This window comes from Pseudonaja textilis, chromosome 2 (assembly GCF_049901715.1).
Source record: "Pseudonaja textilis isolate UNSWEBS1 chromosome 2, rPseTex1.2, whole genome shotgun sequence".
NCBI lineage: Eukaryota > Metazoa > Chordata > Lepidosauria > Squamata > Elapidae > Pseudonaja > Pseudonaja textilis.
In genome coordinates, this window is record NC_141991.1 from 61068790 (window position 1) to 61090501 (window position 21712).

At 39.8% G+C, this 21712-nt stretch overlaps 2 protein-coding genes across 6 annotated transcripts in view; one reads left to right on the forward strand and one right to left on the reverse strand.

Annotated features, from left to right (window-relative positions):
- The window catches only part of HEMK1 (HemK methyltransferase 1, mitochondrial release factors N(5)-glutamine), a 56554-nt gene extending 50409 nt beyond the window's left edge, over positions 1–6145 (reverse strand). For 2 of the 4 annotated variants that reach the window (XM_087924062.1, XM_026725318.2), the window contains exons 1-3: positions 4932–5268; positions 3107–3555; positions 840–931 (exon numbers count right to left, since the gene is read on the reverse strand). In XM_087924062.1, the coding sequence (XP_087780188.1) occupies positions 840–931; positions 3107–3367 (353 nt within the window). In that variant the 5' untranslated portion in view covers positions 3368–3555; positions 4932–5268. Of the gene's footprint in view, positions 1–839; positions 932–3106; positions 3556–4931; positions 5269–6109 lie in introns of those variants that run through there. The other 2 variants (XM_087924063.1, XM_087924064.1) reach the window with 2 other exon arrangements.
- Positions 6146–6228: 83 nt separating this feature from the next.
- On the forward strand, positions 6229–21369 carry C2H3orf18 (chromosome 2 C3orf18 homolog). 2 transcript variants are annotated; one of them, XM_087924065.1, is made up of 5 exons: positions 6229–6380; positions 12157–12582; positions 14826–14851; positions 15656–15788; positions 17730–21369. In XM_087924065.1, the coding sequence occupies exons 2-5, from the start codon at positions 12349–12351 to the stop codon at positions 17799–17801; spliced, it is 465 nt and encodes a 154-aa protein (XP_087780191.1). In that variant the 5' UTR covers positions 6229–6380; positions 12157–12348; the 3' UTR covers positions 17802–21369. The 2 variants fall into 2 exon arrangements, with proteins under 2 accessions (XP_087780191.1, XP_087780192.1); XM_087924066.1 differs by having other exon boundaries at positions 15659–15788.
- The last annotated feature ends 343 nt before the right edge of the window (positions 21370–21712 follow it).

Below are 21712 nucleotides of genomic sequence, written 5' to 3' on the forward strand. Positions count from 1 at the left end.
AGTGGTGGCAATGGCCGCCCTGCCCAATAGGAACCCGCTGCCACCCCTTCTGCAGCCACTTGTTGCTGCTTGTGCTCTGGATCCGTTATTGGCTGCAGAGGCCTTTCCTGAAAACTTCTGACAGCGAAACTGAGGCCAGGGGTGATGCATGCAAGCAGCAGCAAGTGGCTGCAGAAGAAGTGGGATGGCAAGGCAAGACAGGTGTCAGAGTGTGTGAGGCCTGGCTGCAACTGTTTGAAGGTAAGTAGTAGGGAAGTTCCACCCCTCCATCCCCACCCTAGCTTAATTTTTATCCATGCACTGCAGAGTGGGCAGGGTCTTAACTAGGACTTATTTGGGGGGTGGGTAGGTAGGGCTTATATCAGGCGCTCGTGTAAAAATCAAGCTAGGGCTTATTTTTGGGATAGGCCTTATTTTGGGGAAAACATAGTAGTAAATATTACTAGGTCTGCTAGCTCTAACATCTCTTTGCTGGTGCACTTCTTAGTAAAGCTTCATAGATTCCGAACAGATTTACTCACAAATTAATTAAATGGTAAATGCAAATCTATAATTTTGCCATAAAGGCAGTGGGGATAGTTAATACCTGCATTGTTGAACTCTCTTTTATTGCTTCAAGTGTAGGGGGAAAAATCTCTTTTCTGGGTTATCTTGAAACTGTCCCTCTTAAAAAGATTTATATACATATCTTGTTATCTCTTCTCTCCCATTATTTCAGGACACAGGCCTCAGCGAAGGCTTCAAATTAGCCAATGTTGCAATTTGGCTGCTTTATTTTCTACTTGCTCCATGTTTACCAAGAACTCCCAGAGGAAAAAAAGAAAGACCAGAGTGCTTACCGTTGTAGTCGTTTAGCACAGAGCTGTTGGATCTCTTTCTGTTGCTTTGCTGAAAGGGGAGCAGAAATGCTGCTGGCATTCAGATTCTGGAACTGAATAATAAATATTTTATTTTAAACTACGTTACACATTCTTTGTACAACAGTCTTCTATTCACCATAGATATATGGCCGTTATTTAAAAAAACCTATGGAAACACTAAATTCATCTAATTCAATATGTTGTATGCCATTCTAACATGTCACCATGGTATGATGTCATCCAGAAACACTGGACTTTTAACATATGTTGATGTGTCTCCTCCCCATAGAGAAATTATGGAGGTGGCCTTGAAGAAGGAATTCAGCCACCATTACATAAACCTCACCTTAGCCCAGATTGTTTCTTTCCTTTGGGGTGATGGTGGTGAAGGATAAACTAACATCAACAAAGGAGAATAGCAACAATTTCAGTACTGTAAATTCCTTTCAAGGTCATACTGTTTCCTTTTAAGTAAACACTGGCAAAAAAGAGGTTCAAAGCTGACAACGTGAAGGCTGACAGAGGATAAAATTTCTCATCTACTGTACAAGCCTGCCAATGCTCAAGTCTAACTGACTGTTCAATACAGAAATCTAAATTAAAAGTGTATTTGACAGATGCCTCTCCAGCATCCAATGAAGGGAAATTCAGTGTTGGCATAAATGGCCCCACTAACAAATTGCTCTATCATTTCCTTTAAGCAGAATAACTCATAAAGGCTAACTTTCATTAAATTAATTATAAACACTGATGGTATTTTGACCATAAAGAGTAAGAAAAATGGGTAAGTACCTTAATTATTTTACTCTTCTGTGTTTCCTAATTCAATTTCTGTCTTTCATCAATCCTCTTCCAAATGAAATATTTTTGGTCATATTTTACAAATTTTCCCCAAAAATCTAAATCAGTATCTACCTTCTTGCAACTTAAATTTATTATTTAGCATACCATACTGAGACAAAGCAATATAATTAATTCTAAATATCCATATTAACAAATATATTCAGCAGGAAATGATAAAATCACAGAGTTGGAATGCATTATTTAAGCCATCATATCCAAATTCCTGCTCAGTGCAGAAATTCAAATTAAAAGCATCTCTAAAAGATGGTTGTTCAGTCTCTGCTTGAACACATTCAGTGACATCAGTGAAATGAAATTTATTAGCTATATAAAACTGTATGCAGGTTATTTATTTTTATTTGTTAAATATTTATGTTGCCCATCTTCCCCTATAAGGTAACCATTTATTTTCATGGGTTTCTTAAGATATAAAGGTAGTTTTTAATCCAAACACCTTTTTATGAAGAATTGCACTTATATATGCTAAGCTACTTGTGACACAGGTAGGATTAAGGCTAGAAAATGTAATTACTAGAAAATCCTTTTTATGAAAATCTCTATTTACCAAAGCACTTATAGCTGGTGACAATGCTAAAAATGTCAGTATCCCCCCCAAAAGTTAGTGTCTAAAGTAGAAGAAAAGGAAGTAATACATACTTTAATAATGCCAAAAATGATATCGCTGCAGTTGGCTGAGAAAGCTATAAATGTAAGGAAAAAATGTGGAACACGGTACATGGAAATGCTAGAAACAATGATGTGAATAGACAGAAAAGTAGGGGTGAATAATGTTGGTGTAAATTAGCTTCAGCTGTTGTCTTTTCTTACTGCATGCCTTCAGTGTAACTATTTTATTTTTCTTCTCGGCACTCTGAATATTACTTACCCCCAAAGGGAATAGTGAGGTAAGTGTTCATGTTCTTCTAACTGCTGATTAAACCTAATTTCTAGTTATGAAGCAGGAGTAGGAGCTTAGCCATTATATTCTATGGCAAATGAAGGCACAATATACATCTGCTGTACTTAATAATCAAGAAAAATATATAATGCCATTGCAAACAGCGAACATTTCCATGTACTTTGACAGCAAAATTCTTTGGAAGCCCGCCTGCAAGCTACAATTTGCCTGCAAGAAGTGCTGCTTATCTCATAGGGAGATTTGTCATGGGCCAAAGCACAGGTAAGATTGATCCTGAGAGATCCATTTTGATGCTCGGCACAGACATATACATATTATATTAGATCATCCAATTCTGGACTGAAAATATTTGGACAACCATCACAGTGTAGCAGAGATACAGAAAAAATATTAAAAATATATATTTCAGTCACTGCATTTTAGTATTGATCTGTAGCTTTATAAATCTTGTACCATAGCTCTACTTTCACCCATTGCACTTAACTGTTTTTGATCCCAGGACATGAGAAACAATATATTCAGAGGATGTCTGCGCTTCTGGGATATTGTTTGCCTCAAACACGCCTTGCCAATACTTGACCACATCAACAGCTGAGACCAAATTGGCTTTATAATAAGAGGAATTTCTCAGAAGTCTGTGCCAGGGATTTAGAAGAGTATCTTCAATTCGATTGATTCTAAAATATCCATGGTAAGAGAACAGACACAAAACCTTCCTGTAAAAAACACTACTAAAAGGTGTCATTGCTTTAGAAAAATATCAGTTTTTAGGTACAAGCACTGATTCTCCTTTGCAGGTCTATTGCGGGGCCTCTGCCAGTAGTCTGGTGTAACAATATACATCTCCAAGGTACAATATTCTTTGGAACTCAGCGTTTTTGTAGAGAAGAACATCAGTGTCAGATTCAAATGCCATCTTGTCCTAGTAGTACACTAAGAGATGGAGAGATAAACAAATGAATCTTCTCAAATTCAAAACAGGTTTACTTTGCATAGGAAAAAATAGAACATTACAGTATCATATATTATGTCAACATGGGATTTTTTTTTACAACTGTATCTGTAGCCATGTTCTTCTGAGTGTGCACCACTCAGGTAACAAAGTTGGTTTCAATCAATAGCACATTAAAATCCCTTCACTTTTCAAAAAATTTCATATACAGATACACCTCTCACATAGACACATTATATATTATATGAAGTGACTGTCAATTGTTGCTTCTCAGTACACTTAGGCTAACTTTTTTGTTGTTAACCTGTACATTATATAACTTCTAAAAGGTTCACACACACACACACACATCCCATTTTAATATCATAATATTTTAATTCTACAAGATCAATTATGGTGAAATAAAATCAAGCATGATCAGCTCTAGCAAATTGCTTTTGAACCTTGGCAGTGCATCTCTTTTGAATCCAATGAGATAAACAGATTTGCTACCCTGTGCATAAAAACTTCCAAATACTTTATGCTGCATATAGTGCGTAAGTACACTGCTGAACTGAGCATGTGACAAATCTTCACCGTCATCACATAAGACTGTTATTTATTTAATCATAGACAGCTGCATAAACAACAATCAGAGCCAGACACTAAGCATTATTTCTGAATCATAACAGATATTCACATAATATCCAAGAAATCACATCATACTTGAAACAAAATTGAGTCTCCTAGCTGAACAGGGTTTGACCAGACGAAAAAGGAAGCTTCTCCCTTGTATTTTCCTCATTCTTAAAGGGCAGTTCATTTATTCCATTAAAAAAAATTACTTATCCTTTTTCCTCATTAATTTGCATGGAACTTATAAAATCTGTTAAATAAATTGTTTATTACAATGGGAGGTCCCAAAGGTGCTTTTTCAAGAAGCAACTGGTCTTTCTGGTTTCTCTTTTAAGACCTTTCCTTTCTCATTCAAGAAGCTTCTCAGAAACTAAACGTCTTCAAAGAAAAAACCAGAAAGTCCCGTTGGCTCTTGAAAAAAGCACCTTTGGGACAACCATGACCTGGATGACTGAGAATCTCCACAGACATTACAACGGGACCTACAATTATACAACCTTAATCTGAATCCACTTAATCTTTCGTCATAAACTTTTTGAACCCTTACTAAGAATTCATCCACATTTTGAAAAATTGCTGGCCTTCGCACAGTATTTGCAAGTATACAACTGACCAAAGTATGCGAAATCAAACACAGACGCCTTCCTTGATGCGCAATTAAAAAAAGGACTATATACAAAAGCGAAAGGGGGGGGTTCTTTCAGATACGAGGATGGGCACGACAGAGACTTTCAGCTTTTACCTGTAAAAAGGGAAAATTGCAAGTCTGCGTCGGATGGTGGAGATCAGATGCTCGAGAGGGAACAACTCTTCCGGTGCGAGCGGCAAACGCTTCAGCTCGGCTGCCAACAGCGCCATTGAAGCGAGGTTCCTAGGGAGCCAAAGCTCCACCTTCCAAAATGCCTTTTTTTTTTCCGGAGCGCGTTGAATGAGGCAAGGGAGACGCCGCGTGGAAGCCGGAGGTAATTCTGCTAAAGAAGTTCAGGATTACGAAAAACGGACACCACCTTTGAATCGAGCTCGAGCCTTGTCGACTTCATCGGTGATTTTCTTGGCAGAAATACAGTACACAAATGGCCCTAAAATTATTTTAATGTATACCGATTAGCGTACATTTCAATTGTACAATAAAGTTACTTTAAGTCTAAATCATATATTTATTCCCACCCTAAATTATCCCGTAATTTGTTTGGCTGGATTCAGACTAAACCCATCCTCCCCTCCCCCAGTAAATCGTTTAGCTATCGCTAAATGTGATCCGGCGTCTTATTTAGCAAAACATAAAACGAACAAAATCATGGCTTGGCAATGTGCATAGTAGACTCAATCCTGATCAGATATCATGTTTTAAACCTTGTTTAGTCTTATCCGTGGACTAGGACGACCTTGTCTTAAACCCTTTCCTAATGACTTTCATTATAGTGCCGAACTTCATCGAAGTAATGGTTTCTTATCAAGTAATTTGCCAGTCGAAAAATTGGATGGGTGAGTGGAGTAAAGGAGCAGAAATGCATTTCTCACGTCCATTACGCGAGCGATTTTATTAAGTACATCTATGTCCCGCACCTTGAACATAATGTAGATGCCCGATTTCCCAAAGGTTGTAAAAATCATCGTCTTTTCGTAGGGGGCGTGTTTAAGCGCACAATCGTGCCTACCGTCCCTATCCTATATTCCCCAATTATTAGTTCCTATTTCTTGTATTTAAAGAATTATGTTTATTCGTGTTTCTGTTGTATTGCAAGCTTCTAACAAATAAATAAATAAAGGATGGTGGGCTCATTCCAAAAAAGGAGGCACAAGAAGGGAATCCTCGGGAAGTGACCCACAAGCACCTCTAATAAATAAGGCCGTGCACCTCCCAAGGTACCACTTTCCCCTGTCCGAGCCCCGCGACGCTCCTTCGGCTGAGAAACCAACCTGGACCACATAAATCTCACTTTGCATTCCCGGGCTTCGGAACTTGCCAGCAGCCATCCTCCTCTTTCTGAGTGACATGCCGAGCGGCCCAATCCTTAACCAAAGCGCCGTCCTGCGTTAGCCAATCCCGGGGAAAGGAGAGATCAAAGCCGGAGATTAAGAGGGGCAGCGGCAGAAACGGGGTGAGGCTGCTTTGTAGCATCTTGGAAAGCACAATGGCCCGTCAGGCCGTGCCAGCACCCCGGCAGCTATTCATTCCTCTCCGATGCAGGTAATCCGAATTGCAGCAAAGCGGTAGATACCCCCAGGCAGCCCAGCCTCCAGCAAAACAATCCGATTATTGCTGTCCCTTCGGACGGCCATTAAAAGCCTGCTTTAGTGAAAGAGGGCCGGCCAGAGTCTTCCACTCTCCGGGACACGCATCTCCGCAACCCATCCTCCTCGCTTGATTCAGTAGTCGGTGTCACCTCTTAAGTTATAGGCGGGGAGTGAGTCTCAGGCAGGCTCTCTCTTTCCGAAGCTTCCAAAAACCACGAAGGGATTAATCCGGGGACTGTGGGAAGAAGGGTTCCTCTCTTCCCAGTGTGATAGCGATCTTGGCCTGAGGGTATTTTCTCAATCTAAGGTGAACCCCTGAGACAGGGATAGGGCTTAATTCCTCTTCGCCTAGGCATGATCTCAGTAGGTGCTGATGTCCCTGGCTGAGCTGGGGATAGGCAAGGCAAGCCAGCAAGGAGTTGAGGGCATGGGTGGGAACAGAGCAGGCCATAGGGAGCAGGAGAAGCTGTCACCTTGAGCAATAAAGGGAGGGCAATCCCCTGCATTCTGCTCTGGGGCTGTCCTCCCCCTCCTCCCAAGCTGTCGACTCCAAGTTTCTTTCTTTACCTCCTGCCCTGTCAAATCACAGCCCTGGGAAAGAAGAGAGATGCTAGATTTGGTTCAGGTCAAGACTACTTCCCTCTGCAGGCATTACAATAAGGAAAATTCTTTTTCCTTGGGTGGAAAGTCTGAGCGAGGCCTGACTAAGCAGCCAAAGGCTCCTGGTGTTCAGCAGCACTTTAGGGATTAGACTGGACTGTTCTTTTAAATGACTCTTACCCAGTCTGCCTGCAGCAAAACTGATCTGACTAGCAAGAGAAAGAAAGATATAAACTTGGTCATGATCAGCTCTTGGCATGTTTGTTTGAGCCACAGCGGGATTTGCATGTTGGGAAAAACTAGTTAAGACAAATTGGTCCAAATTACCTCTTTTGTTTTAGAGTTTACCACTTTCCTAGTATTAAACTGCCTAAATTGAGTTAGTTTTGTGGATCTTAAATAAAGGCACACCAAAGGCAATGCTTATAAGTGATTGCTAAGAAACTCTAACCATATCTGTACTGTACAGTGGTTGAAAGGTTTGAACTAGCACTGACTTTTGTGAGGAGAGATGTTGCGATTGTAGTTCAAAGTTCTGTGAATATGTCAACATGGTTGACAGCTGCAGTGACAACACGGGAATGAAAATGTTTAGATAATAAATATGAAGAAATAAATATAAAATGTAACCAAGGCTACAATATCATCCACAATACCATCACATGCTAGCAAAATAGTGCTTAGATCATTCAGTAAACATTAGAATCTTATATGGAAAGGGAGATGCTGGTTTTGGAAAAGGCTAAAGAACAAGAAACTTAGTGCTGATGCACGAAAACATACAAAAGGGAAGGTAGCATGTGTTCCTAGAAAGTCCCTCAGTTGTGTCAGTCATGCCAAACTGTAGAGTGTCTTTTGGAAAAAGGGAATTCCAGAACATTTCATTGTCCTCATGAGAAATTAATCCACAAGATTAATCCACTAACCATAGTGCAGGCAGAAAGTGTAAAAACAGATTGTCTCTTGGGTCTATGATTAAATAAAAACTAATAACAACAGATAACACTGAATCAATCAAGCAGTCAAGAAATTATCACAGGGTAGCCTTGGAAAAGATATTTCAAGCTGTGATGTGTTTAGGTTAGTTTAGTTTATTGTCATTGCACCTCATACAAAGAAATCAAACACCATCTTCAGTGCACATCATGAACATGAAAATAAACACAAACACACATCCTTCATACTCCACACATTGAATTGAAACACCCCCCCGCCCCCCGACACCACATCAACATTGCACTATACAGTAAAATTCAACAGAGTTACTGCCCTGGGATAGAAGCTGTTTTTCAGCCTATTTGTCCTTGTTTTTATTATTCTGTACCGTCTGCCAGATGGTAATAGTTCAAAAAATGGGTTCCCAGGATGAGATGGATCTTTGAGAATGTTTTGAACTTTCTTAAGGCAATGGGAGCTATAAAGCTCTTCCAAAGAGGGGAGAGGGCAACCAATGATCTTTTGGACAATGACATTAACCCTCTGGAGTGCTTTCCTATCTGCCACTGTGCAATTAGCAAACCATATGGAGATGCAATAAGTTAAGATACTCTCTATGGTGCAGCGGTAGAAGGTCACCAGCAGTTTTTCATTCAGTTGTTTTCTGAGAAGTCTCAGGTAGTATAATCTCTGCTGGGCCCTTCTGACAAGTGCTGCAATGTGAGCATCCCAGGTCAGGTTGTTTATCCCATAAAAATTAGAATTATGAAGGCAGTGGTTTTCCCTGTGAGTCTATGGATGTTAGACTTTGAAGAATAAGGATAGGGTTAATGTTTTTGAACTTTGGTGTTTGGAGAGGACTCTTGAGAATACCATAGACATCCAAGAAAAGCAACAACAAAGGGATCACTGGATAAATCAACCTAGAATTCTTGCTTAAGGCTCAAATGACCAAACTCATATAATATCCTATTTTGGACACAATATGCGAAAACCTAGTTCTTGAGAAGACTATAAAGCTGGAAAAAGTGAAAGTTAGGAGAAAAAGAAGATGCCAATATCAAGATGGATAGACTCAATTATGGCAGTGAGGGGTAGGTACACAATTCGTTGGGGACAGAACTTCCTAGAAAATGACTTGCTGGCACATAATCATTGACTGGGCTGGGCGGCTATAAAAATTGAATAAAGAAATAATCAGTCAAACTGTAAAGTTTGTAAGGGCCAACCTTTAAGATAGCCATGTATCAAGTTACAAAGTGCATCACTAACAGTTACTTTCTCCTTACTGCATCTTTCTCATCGTCCTGTGTTTTATAACTGTTTTTCAGGTGATCCTCATAGAGCAAATAAAGGAAAGTAACTTTGCATTGTGCACATAAGAAACACACTCAGCATGTTTCCTTGTTCTACTTGCTTTTGCAAGTCTTGATCCTTAAAAAGGCCTCCTTTGTACAAGTACCATTTTCTTATTTTAAAAAATATATTTACATGAAAAATACATTCATACATTTTAATCTCTCTCTCTCTCTCACACACACACATACACACATACTATCTATCTATAACTATAACTAACTGTAACTATGAGCCTCTGTGGCGCAGTGATTAGAGTGCGGTACCGCAAGCTACTTCTGCAGCCAGCTGCCTACAATTTGCCAGTTCAGATCCCACCAGGCTCAAGGTTGACTGAGCCTTCCATCCTTCCGAGGTGGGTAAAATGGGGACCCGAATTGTTGAGGGCAATATGCTGACTCTTAGAATTGTAAAGCACTGTAAAGCGGTATGTAAGTGCTATTGCTATAACTATGCACACACAGACACACAGATGTAACTATAACACAAGCACGAAGCCACACAAGCACTAGGCTGAAAGCACCAGCCTGAAGATGGCGAGTAGGACCTTGTCGAAATGTTGCCAAGATGCTCTCAATCTTCCATGGGAAAAGATCCGAACACGCCAAGACGTGCATATAACTATATATAACTATATATAACATATAACTATAAATAAACACACACACACACGCACAGAGTTAATCACCCTGACAATAAAATAGCATTTAAATTTGCCAAGGAAGAAAGGCTGCAGCAGATGGTGTGTTGGTGGTCATTTGGAGTCTCTGGACTGTTATCCTTATCTATATTAATAGATAAAAATAAAATTAAAATCTATTAAAAATCCAACAAATAGGAAACAGAATCTACATAGGGCAATAGAATAATGTAATAAATCAGTTACATGTCCTTTGTTTCGCTTTCCCTGACCCTAATCACAGCCTACACAGATGACACTATTGCAGTAACCCGGTCATAACCTGTAAACTCTAGCAACCTTTTAAATACAGATAATCCTAAGAGGTTAAATAATTTCTTCAGTGAGTGATTGGCTTGGTTTGAATAAATGTAAACGCACTCATAGGACATAATGGAAATATTAAAATCTTTAAAGCTTCCTTTAATTCTAACCCAAAGAAATATATTACATATGTCAGCCCTAAGACCAGACAAGAAGCACCAACTATGACTATTAACATTACCCCTATTATAAGGTACAGTAATAGAATCTTGCAAGTTTGAAAATACATCTCTTCCCTCTTGCTTTTACCATCCAAGAAACTGGGGAGAATCCCTTCTGAGAAGGGATATCAGATCCGCATTCCTTCTGTGAGCTTATCTGCCTCTTATGTGTTGCCTATCTATTGCCTAGTTCTCATTCTGCCTCCTATCCATCAAGGACATTTTCACAGTCTGTATACTATTCCTAAAAACTGATCTGTTTTCGGTTACAGAAGAAAAGATGTATATCAATAATATATCACTTTATTTCTTTACTGTCTCTTCTCTGATTTTTAGCCCTTTGATCATTTGAAACTTGGAATCTCCAGTCATTAACAATCCCAGCAGACCTTAGAGCAGTTTTTTTCCTTTTTGCAGGCCCTGCTTCACAGGGAGGTCAAATTAAAATTCAGGAGTGCAGATGCTATGTTCCCCTAAACATCTTGGAGGAAGAATGAGATATAAATATAATTAATAATAAAGTAGGAACATGGGAATGTCATAGCAGTGTCCCAATATCTAAGGGGTTGCCAGAAAGAAGAGGGAGTCAAGCTATTCTCCAAAGTGCCTGAGGGCAGGACAAGAAGCAATGGGTGGAAACTAATGAAGGAGAGAAGCAACCTAGAACTAAGGAGAAATTTCCTGACAGTGAGAACAATTATTCAGTGGAACGACTTGCCTCCAGAAGTTTTTAAGAAGAGATTGGGCAACTGTTTGAAATGGTATAGGGCTGTGATGGCGAACATATGGCACTTGTGCCACAGGTGGCATGCAGAACTATTTGTGCCGATACGCGAGGTGCAGGCAAACATACCTCACTGCGCATGCGTGCACTTCATAGCTGATTTTTGGCCAGTTTGAGGCCTTTTTCGGCCTCCCAGAGGCTTGAGGAAAGCTTCTGCAGGCTTTCCAGGCCGAAAACTAGGCCCATTTCATTACTTCCTGTTTTTCCGGAAATACTGGAAGTGATGAAATGGGCCTAGTTTTCAGCCTGCAAAGCCTGCAGAACCCTTCTTCAAGCCTCTGGGAGGCCGAAAATCAGCTGTGAGGCACAGTGCAGGTAAGGGGGCAGCGGGGTGGGGTGCGAATTGCGCACGCACGCATAGGGGGCATGGGAGACGCGCATTGCCTTCTAGGTGCTGGCACGCGAGTGTGCAAATGCGTGCACAATTTTTGGCAGAGGAGCTCAAAAAGGTTAGCCACCACTGGTATAGGGTTTTCTACCTGAGCAAGGGGTTGGACTAGAAGACTTCCAAGGTCTCTTCCAACTCTGTTATTCTGTCTTCTATTCTGTATTTATTGGTTGAGCATAAGATCATGAATTAGTGCAAATCCTGGCATTAAATTAGACCCTCAAACCTAATTTATTTGGAAAGAGAAGAGCACCCATTAGTCCACGAAAAGATGATCGAAAAGATTAATGCAGCAGGACTTTTGAACAGAAAAATGGAATTACATTGTCAGGGTTGAGGTTATGAACTAGGAAGTCCCCAGCTGACTTTTCATCTTGGTCATGCATAGATATGCTCTCCTGAGGTTTGCATTTGTGGTGTCGATACAGAAATGTTTACTGTTCAGTGCAAGATAATTTGGGAGGCAAATTATCCCTTTTCTCTCTCTCTTTCTATGCCTAGGCATTAGTCAACAAGAACTTCCTTTCAGAAGAGCCATTAAAGGTAATAAGTGAAAAAAAACACCCTTTCCCATCTTGAGAGAAGAAGAGAAACAATGAATTCATAACTGAAAAAGAAGAACGCTGTGGTTGAAACCATCATTCAAACGAACAAACAAACAAACCAAGAAGAAATAAAGCTCTCTGGTTCAAGATGAATTACAGAACACCCACTGTAAGCAATCTGTACCTCAGTGGCACCACCAGGCCTGAGACAGACCATGGGACAACTGTTGATGAGACTGGATCAGAAACTGTTGCAATGACACCTGAACCCAGCAGCTTTATCAGCACCAAAATTCCAGATGTGGTCAGCAATGGCCCAGTCATGGAGACCATGCTGTTGTCCTTTGGCATCATTACTGTTATCGGGTTGGCGGTAGCAGTGGTAAGACTTGGGGCTATGTTTGGGAATGTAACCACCAGATTTTATGCCAATTCAGCTTCACCGCTTGAGTTTAAGGCTGCCCAAAAATTCCTGCAAAAGGAATCTGGTCCTTGCTTTAACAAAGAATTGTAGTCACTTTGCAATAATTGTTAAACTATTACATGATTTAGATCAGTTCCCCCAAACTTTCTGGCTTTGTTAGACTGGCAGGGGGAGGAGAGGGTAAAAAAAAAGTGGCTGGCAAGCGAGAGTGCTGGGGGAGCAGTGGGCATGCACGCTGCTGACACAAATGGAGCACCTGTGCACACACTTGTCCATAGCTTGTGCAGGTGGGGATGCATGCGCGCCCACGCATTTTCGCCTGCTGCTTCTGTGGCCCAATTCTGAATGGCTCATGGCCCAGTAGTGGGCTGTGGCTTGTGGGTTGGGGACCCCTGATTTAGATAAATAGATATAGCTGTAAACAGATGTGCAGGTCATTTAAAGACTTGCTTTCATCTGTGGTCTCCTACTTGGAATTGACTTGGGGATTCCTACTCACTTCCTTGTCAATAAAATCTGTGAAAAGAGGCAGAGACTTTCTTGTGGTGGCTCCATTTTAAGAAAGGATATGCTGGACTGTGATTACAGTCTTAATTTGTAGGTGCCAGTGATTCAGTACAGCTGTTTTCATCAGTTGTTTTAGGTTGTTATCATTTTATCTTGTTACTGTTGTGAGAAAGCCTATTCCAAAAGGCAGTAAAATTATGTTAAATGATTTTAGTTATTCAGTAGAATACACTTATCCTAAGATTTCAAATAGTTCCTTCACTCTCATTAAGAATAAGAACTTGGTGACAGCAGCGTTCTTCCCAGCATGCAAGTCCACTATACATATTTATATTCCAAATTGCTTTAAAGCAAGCCAGATGTATTAAATGTGGGTAAAGTCCAAGTACTAGTCCCTTGTCCATCACAGAAACTCACTGGGTGACTTTGGCCAGTCATTCTTTCTCAGTCCATCCTACTTTGCAAAGTTGCTGTAGTACAGGAAGGCTGATATAAATCTAATAAATCAGTTCATATGTTTTCCCAAATCTTATTGCTTTTTTAATAGATTTGCGCACATGTATTTATTTCTTATTTTTATATTCTTTCTTTCTGTTCAAGAGCAAAAGGCAACATACATAGCTCTTCTTCCTCTTACTTTCCCCACACAACCTTTTGAGGTGGATTGTGCTGAGAGACAATGATTGACTCTTTCATATAAATTTTATTGAATTTACAATTAAAAAAATAACATAACAACATTACATAAGAAACAGAGAGAGAAAAAGAAGAAAGAAAGAAGAGAAAGAGAGAGGAAAAAAAAAAAAAAACCGCTCGGTCTTGCGACCGAAAAAGGAGAAGAAGAAGTATAAAAGAGAGAGAAAAAAAAAAAAAAAAACAAAGAGACGAAAGAAAAAAGAAAATACGTTAAAACCAGACAAATATTCTTTTTGACAGTCTACAAGATCCAATTCTCCTACCTTACTTTAAATATACACATCTTATCGCTATTTATGGATATTTATGCTTATTTATGCTCATTAAACAGTTTATCTCTGATAAAACCAATTATACCATGCATTCCAATTATTATCAAATGCTGAAGACTCTTTATTTTTAAGAGCTATGGTTAAATTGTCCATTTCTGCGCAGTCACATATTTTCTGAATGACCAATTGATCTGTAGGTAAACGGGATGATTTCCAGCATTGGGCAAATGCTAATCTGGCCGCAGTTAGAATATGAATTATTATGTATTTCGTCTTTTTAGGAAAATGTTTATCAGAGATCCCTAGTAGGAAGAACTCTGGTTTGTATTCAATTTGATCTTTGGTTATCTCCTCCAGCCATTTTCTAATTTTTTGCCAGTATTTCTGGGCTTCTTTACAGGTCCACCACATATGAAAGTAGGTTCCCTCTATGTTTTTACATTTCCAACATTTTGGACTAGAGTTTGGGTTCATTTTCGCTAACCTCGAAGGGGGTAAGTGCCATCTATATAACATTTTATACATATTTTCTTTGGACAATGATTGACTCAAAGCTGTGAGCTGCCATGGCTAAGGGCACGTGAGATCCAAAGCTGGTCTAACCCCTTAACAACTAACTACACAACTTCTTCCTTTTCAAGCACACATTACAATTATTCAGTGCAAAGGCTCCCACTGAAAAACTGCTTACAACAATAATGTTTTTCTAATTTTTTTCTCCCCTAGGTTTTGTATATTCGGAAGAGGAAACGGTAAGTGTTCTGTAAATATGAGTTAAGCAGTTTCTTTAACTTTTGCTAGTGTTTGTTTTTCAGAAAGCTTCCTCCAAAATCTTCATATTTGAAAGAGCAGAGACTGTTTTTCTCTTTCCAACTTTAAAAGTAACGATGCATTGATATATGCTGATGTAGGGCAGTGGTGGCTAACCTTTTTGGGCTCCTGTGCCAAAACTCAATGCTCACTCCCCCACATCCCCTACACATGCACATGCAAGCCCCCCACCCCGCCGTCCCCTTACCTGCACTGTGCCTCACGGCTGATTTTCGACTGGTTTGAGGCTTCTTTCGGTCTCTCAAAGGCTTGAGGAAGGCTTCTGCAGACTTCTACAAGCTTTGAAGGCTGAAATCTAGCCCTGTTTTGTCACTTCCAGTTTTTTTATTTTGGAAAAACAGGAAGTGACAAAACGGGGTTAGATTTCGGCCTACAAAGCTTGTATTCTGCAGAAGCCTTTCTCAAGCCTTTGGGAGGCCAAAAAAGGCCTCAAGCCAGCCAAAAGTCAAGTGTGAAGCGTGCACATGTGCAGTGAGGTAAGTTTGCCTGCAGCTCATGTGTTGGCACAAATGGGTCTGCGTGCCACCTGTGGCATGCGTGCCATAGGTTGGCCATCACGAATATAGGGTGATTTTTGGAACCAAATCAGGAGATTTGGTTCCAAAATAGTTACTGAGCAAAACCTGGAAAGTTTAAATTTTCTCTTGGTTTGGTGCTTCATGTAGTGGAACACTCACTCACTCTCTCTCTCTCTTTCTCTCTCTCTCTCTCTCTTATTTCCTCAGTAGACTGGAAAAGTTACGACACCAGCTCATGCCCATGTACAATTTTGATCCTACAGAAGAACAAGATGAGCTAGAGCAAGAACTGCTGGAGCATGGCAGAGATGCTGCTTCTGTTCAGGCTGCCCAAAGCAAGGTAATACGTTTTCTTTCCATCAATTTCTCCTACTCTCAAATCTGGGGATTTGTGTGTGGCCCCCAAAACTGAATAGAGCTGGAAGCAGTGGTGGGATCCAATTTTTTTTTACTACTGGTTAGGTGCGTGTGGTGGGGAAGGATTCTCAAAATCCCCTTTCCCTCCCCACCCCACTAGCCTGATTTCCAGCTCTGTTCTCCTGGGCGGGCAACAAAAGAAGACCCAGCCGATCAGCTGGGACTCAGGAGGCAGAGAATAGATGGGGGCAGGGCCAGTCAGAGGTGGTATTTGCCGGTTCTCTGAACTACTCAAAATTTCCCCTTCTGGTTCTCCAGTACTGGTCAGACCCTGCTGAATACCACTGCTGGCTGGAAGGAACCTTTGAGGTCTTCTAGTCCAACCACCTGCTCACGCAAGAGACCCTGTACAATTTGAGACAAATGGCTGACCAGTTTCTTCTTAAAAACCTCCAGTGATGCAATGCTGTCAACTTCTGAAGGAGAGCTGTTCCACTGATTAATTGTTTTCACTGTTAGGAAGTTTCTCTTTAATTCCAGGTTGCTTTTCTCCTTGATTAGTTTCCATCCATTATTTCTTGTCTTGCCTTCTGGTGCTTTGAAAAAAATAAGTTGGCCCCCTCTTTGTGATAGCCCCTCAAATACTGGAAATACTGGAATACTGCTAACATGTGACCTCTGGTCCTTTCTCGACTAGACATACCCAGTTTGTGAATCCATTCTTCATATGTTTTAGTCTCCAGGACTTTAATCATACTACTTTGCTCTTTTCCATCTTTTTTGTAATAGGATGACCAAAACTGGATGCTGTATTCCCAGTGTGGTCTTACTAAGGTTTTATTTATGATGAAATTATACTTTGAAATATGATAGAAATTATTAAACACGTGACTGGAGAGTTGCCATATCTATGATTGCAATTGTTAAAATATAAATCAAATTAGATTCTAGTATTCTTTTTCCCTGACCCTTCCTTCCATTCACTTTTCAAATTCAGCCCTGTCGAACTATTTAAAGAGCAAGCATGGCCCTCAGCCTGAAAAATATGTGCAATATTGTTTTATCAGATATATTGATTTTCAGCTTTTATAAATCCCTGCCGGTATAAGCACTGAACCATTCCCAGCAGGCTGAAATTTTGAGAGTTGAAAAACTATACACCTGGAAGATTAGTTTGAGAGGATATTTGTAGGCTAGATGATGGTGAGATTCTCTCCCCTGGATGTGAAGCTATAGCTATTCTCATATTGCCAGTTTTAAAATTAAGTTCTTTTTCTAAATTAAAATATGAAATCTAGTAATATAATCTGAATAATTGATCTCACACCTACAAACCTTGAATGCTGTGGACAGGTGCTACAGAGCAGACCTGCGTAAGTCCTTCTCATTTAGCATTGCTGTAACTGAACAAATGGTCATTTTATTTGTTTCCTTGTATGATTTGATTGCTTATTAGTAACCTATGACTATCACTAAGTGTTATATCTTATGACTCTTGATGAATGTATTTTATTTTTTCTTTATGTACACTGAGAGCATATGCACCAAAGACAAATTCCTTGTGTGTCCAGCCACACTTGGCTAATAAAGACTTCTCTTCTCTTCTCTTCTCTTCTCTTCTCTTCTCTTCTCTTCTCTTCTCTTCTCTTCTCTTCTCTTCTCTTCTCTTCTCTTCTCTTTTATTCCTTGAGAAATATCTGTACTTACATAATGCTAAAATGCATCTTTATAAAAATATAACATATACTTTGGTCAACAGGATTTTTATTCCCATGTTTTATTTCTTTCAATCCACTAGTGGCATGTTTATTAATGTACAATATTTTGCAATCTTGGGAGAATCGTATGAAAATGAAATATTCATGTATTTCTTGCAACCCTGTTTTCCTCTCTCCCTCCCCATTTTTTGTTTGCCTTGTTCTAGGCAAATCAAGGTGTTCTCCAGAGACCCAGTCGTCTTGTGTTCACAGATGTTGCGAATGCCATCAGTGCATGAAGAATTCTTCCTCTACACGAGATACAGGAAGACAACACCAGCCAGTTAGCAAGCTACTCTGGGTAGTGACTATCAGTTTTTGCTGGGGGAAAGAGGCCAAGAACCAAGATTGCCTGTGCTCCTGTTGCCAAGAAACTGCCCCTTGCTGCAGAGTTTATTGGCAATGTTGCAGGTATCAAGTAATGCATGATAGAAGAAGAGAGGTTATTTATAGCTACAATGATTGGAATGAATATAGTAACAGGCTTTGGAAATAATAGCATCAATTCCTAAGGCCGTCCTTCCCTGAGATATTGACAAAGGTATCTAGAGTTTGAGACTGCAGATTCAGCTAGGCCATACTATGCAGTAGACCCAAAATATGATCCTGTTGGTTTAACTCCTAGGAACCTGGAATATATGAAGTTGTCAACATATATCAGTGTCATCTCATCTCATGTTCTCTGGTGCAGTAAAAGCTGCCCTTCAGTATAATCATAAGAGTTAGCTGCTGTCTTTCCATTATATTTCTACAATGTAAGGTGTTCTACTAGCTGGTTTTTTGAGGAGGGATAACTTGGAATAAAGGCACTGCTAATAGTAACCTCTATGCTTATAGAGGCTGGTAAACCTCACAGGGCATAAGGATCACCCCTTCTAATACTAATTCTTGCTGTAGGGGAAGAATCTTAGAAATAAGAACAATGAAACTAACTTGTAAATCCCGAGATGATTCACTCCAGTCAGCATTGGCTGAAATGAATTTTTTTTTTTAAAGTGAAAGGAAATCTTATTTGGAAAAATAGTGTTACATATGCATGTTCTTGCATATATTAAATAATCAGAAATCCCCACATCTCTATATTGAATGGACTAATAACTCATTTGAAGTCCATTGGAAAGTCTCAACACTTTTTAACCTTGGCAAGAAGAGCAGTTCTAAATGGAGGAAATAACACACTTATTTTACAATTTAAGGGAAAAATGCATCTGCCTACCTAGATTATTTGTTTATTAGATAAACTGGGATACCATCCCTATGGTTAAGATCATTTATTTTGTTTATCTGATTTGCAGCTGGGTAGAATGTTGAGTTACTTATTTATTAAGCTAATTTATTTTCTTCTCGTCACTAAAACTGATTTTATTTATTTATTTATTTAATTTCTTTGGGTTCAGTAGCTGTCCAGCTCAACAAGTGATTCTGGGCAGCATACCATTTATTCACAAGAGATTTGAGCACAGAATTTGGATTTTGTTTTGTTCCAGTTTGGAAATGGAAGAAGGGGGAGTTGGAAATTGGAGGCAAGGAAGAAAGGCCAGCAAATGATAATTGAACAGATGCCAAGAAGTCTGTGCTAAGTAAAGGCCTTTGTTAAAAAAAGCTTTGCATTTTTTATGGATTAGCGAAAACAATTGGGAACAAGTTTCATTTACATTCATCTAAACCCTAGTGAGGGCATAGATCCTCAGGAATCTGCAAGAGTAGCCAGTCTCTGTGTTATATTTTGCTTTGTAGCATGATGGTGACTCTGCCTGTTTCTGAACCTGCCTCTAATATTTATGTTTACATTGGATTTCTATCCTGTCTTTCTGTTGCTTTGTCCAGGAAGGCAAACAAAAGAGCCACTACAATAAAGGGCTACAACAAATCAATAAAAAGGGGGGGGAAGCAAGCTAGGGCACACAAGAAATCACTGTGGAGAAAATAATTCCTGATGAAAAATTGGAAGGCTGGGTGAACAGTTACAGCCTAATTATGTGTTCAGTGTACAAATAAAAATACAAAATTTCAGATCTAGCAAGTCAACTTCCCTTCCTGTTAATCATTCCTGCTGTGAAAACTAATGTTAAATACCTGTGCATGTTTATCTATTGTAGTTTGGGTGAAAAGGAGAGTGTGGGGAACTCATTCCCGCTCTCCTTGCAAAGAATCGGATCACAGATGCTTTGGAGCATCTTGTCTTTCAGAGCCAGGGCAGGGGTTATATGTGTGATACAAAGCCACTTGCTTTGGCAGTTGCTAAAAGAAACCACCTGGTGAAGAATCTGTAAGGATAACAGGCCACAATAATGGGTTCCAGCTACAAGAGGTAAATGAAAAACAGTATGAAGACGAGTGTTTGTGGGCACTCACATCCTTTCCAACAAATTTTGGAACCCAACCACAACCCCCTGGCCAAATGCTTACATTTGTCAGCAGTTAATCAAGGCAGAAGAAAGTGCAGATTAAGTACAAATAGGATTTCATGCGATGATGCAATATGTCTGTGTGTCTCTGTGTGTTTTGCTGGCTGTTCTTTTTCGTGTTCTCAAGATAGTAAACTATCTGCCATCTCTTTTCAGAAGGAACATTTTTGAAATGTTTCTCAATCCTGTTCTTCCCTGAATTGTGTGGGAAACTGTAAATCACACAGGACCAGTTCTGTATGATGTATGCATAACTTTTGGCTGTCACACCAATGAGTTAATAGCATGATATATGTGGTGCGGGTATCTCTATATATCAATGCTATTACTGTCCTGTCACCTAATTTTTTTTCCTGTGCATGCATTTTGACAGAAGTGATTTTCTCTGCAACCATAGAGCAGTTATGTAGCCATTTATTGTACTGTACATGTGGATGGCTGTGTTAATACAGTGATTAACTCCACAAAATATACCTCTTAACTAAGTTAGCTCCTCCCCATCCCCCAGGCCTCATGCCCTTGAAAGATAGTGATCACACGTAAGAAGGGGTGTGTGATAAAACCTTCCTTAGCCAAAACGAGTCCTTTAGAGTAATCGCACAGATATAGGTAACAATTTCTTCTGTCCCACTACTGTTCATTCTTTAAAAAGAAATTCAAAGGACTTCAAAGGACCCAGATGAATCTACGTTTCTCAATTGACATTACTTCAGTTTCCACAACTCAAATCAATAAGCCAGAACTCAGTCTTTGTACAATTCTGCAGACAATGTCTGGGGTTATTGTGGGCTTCTAGGCATTGGTGGATTCCAGTTCACCTTGTCCCTTGGCCACTGGCTTAAACTGATGAGTATTTGAATCTAAATGTTTGGGGAGATTGTGGTTCCTCAACACTGTTATTATAGAGAAGCTGCTGGTTAAAAAAAGTATCTCAAAGAAGCAGTCCTTGTTTGGGGCAGCCGTAAAGTAATTTTGCTCCACTGACTAGTGCAGTTGCTGATCCACCATGCATACCTGCACTAGATCCTGCTATTTTGAGACCTTTTGATTTGCATTCCAATTAGTTGATTGCTGATGTTGCAAATGAAACTTCGGGCCAGTTTCTTTTACAGGCAATAATTTAGCTATGCCAATTCTCTGCAAGCTCTCTGCCAGCCACTCTAAACTTACAGCTGTCAGATATGGTGGAAATACAACTCCCTGGAAATTGTGGAAGTTTCTGCCCCCCAAATAATTGATGTGATCCAGGTTGTCAAAGGCTGCACTGTGCTTTGCAATGCTGCCACTGCTAAATAAGACCAGGTTTATTTTCTTCTGATTTCTGTTTCTCGGTGGCAGCATTGTCTCTCTCTTTCAGCCGCTCTCATTAGCAATGCAAAAGATGCAACCCACTCCCCCCCCCCAAAACTGGAAAATAAGTTTTTGTAAATGCAGCAAGATGTTCGATGAAGTGCCATTAATGGAAATCCTTCAGTTCTCAGACACTTTAAATCATAGAGGCTGAGCGATTCGTTTACTGAGTATTTGGTATAAACCTGCACTTTTGGGCCATGGATTATTTCTGTATGATTCAGTAAGTCTGTATGAATGAATATGAATAGAGAAAGGGCTGTTCCCTTTGCTCAGCAAACTTCATTCTGTGTTGCAGCCTCTCTGATTGTGTTGTATCACTGATGACTAAGAGAGGAATGCAGAGATTTTGTCAGGGTTCTTCTACCACAGTATTCTAATGCAATAGCCCT

What these genes read in the sequence shown, in the direction of transcription:
- C2H3orf18 (XM_087924065.1), top strand. Translation starts at nt 12,349, where the DNA reads ATGAATTACAGAACACCCACTGTAAGCAATCTGTACCTCAGTGGCACC. An exon ending in TCGGGTTGGCGGTAGCAGTG is followed by an intron (nt 12,583 to 14,825) that starts GTAAGACTTGGG and finishes TTTCTCCCCTAG; the next exon opens with GTTTTGTATATTCGGAAGAG. An exon ending in TATATTCGGAAGAGGAAACG is followed by an intron (nt 14,852 to 15,655) that starts GTAAGTGTTCTG and finishes TTATTTCCTCAG; the next exon opens with TAGACTGGAAAAGTTACGAC.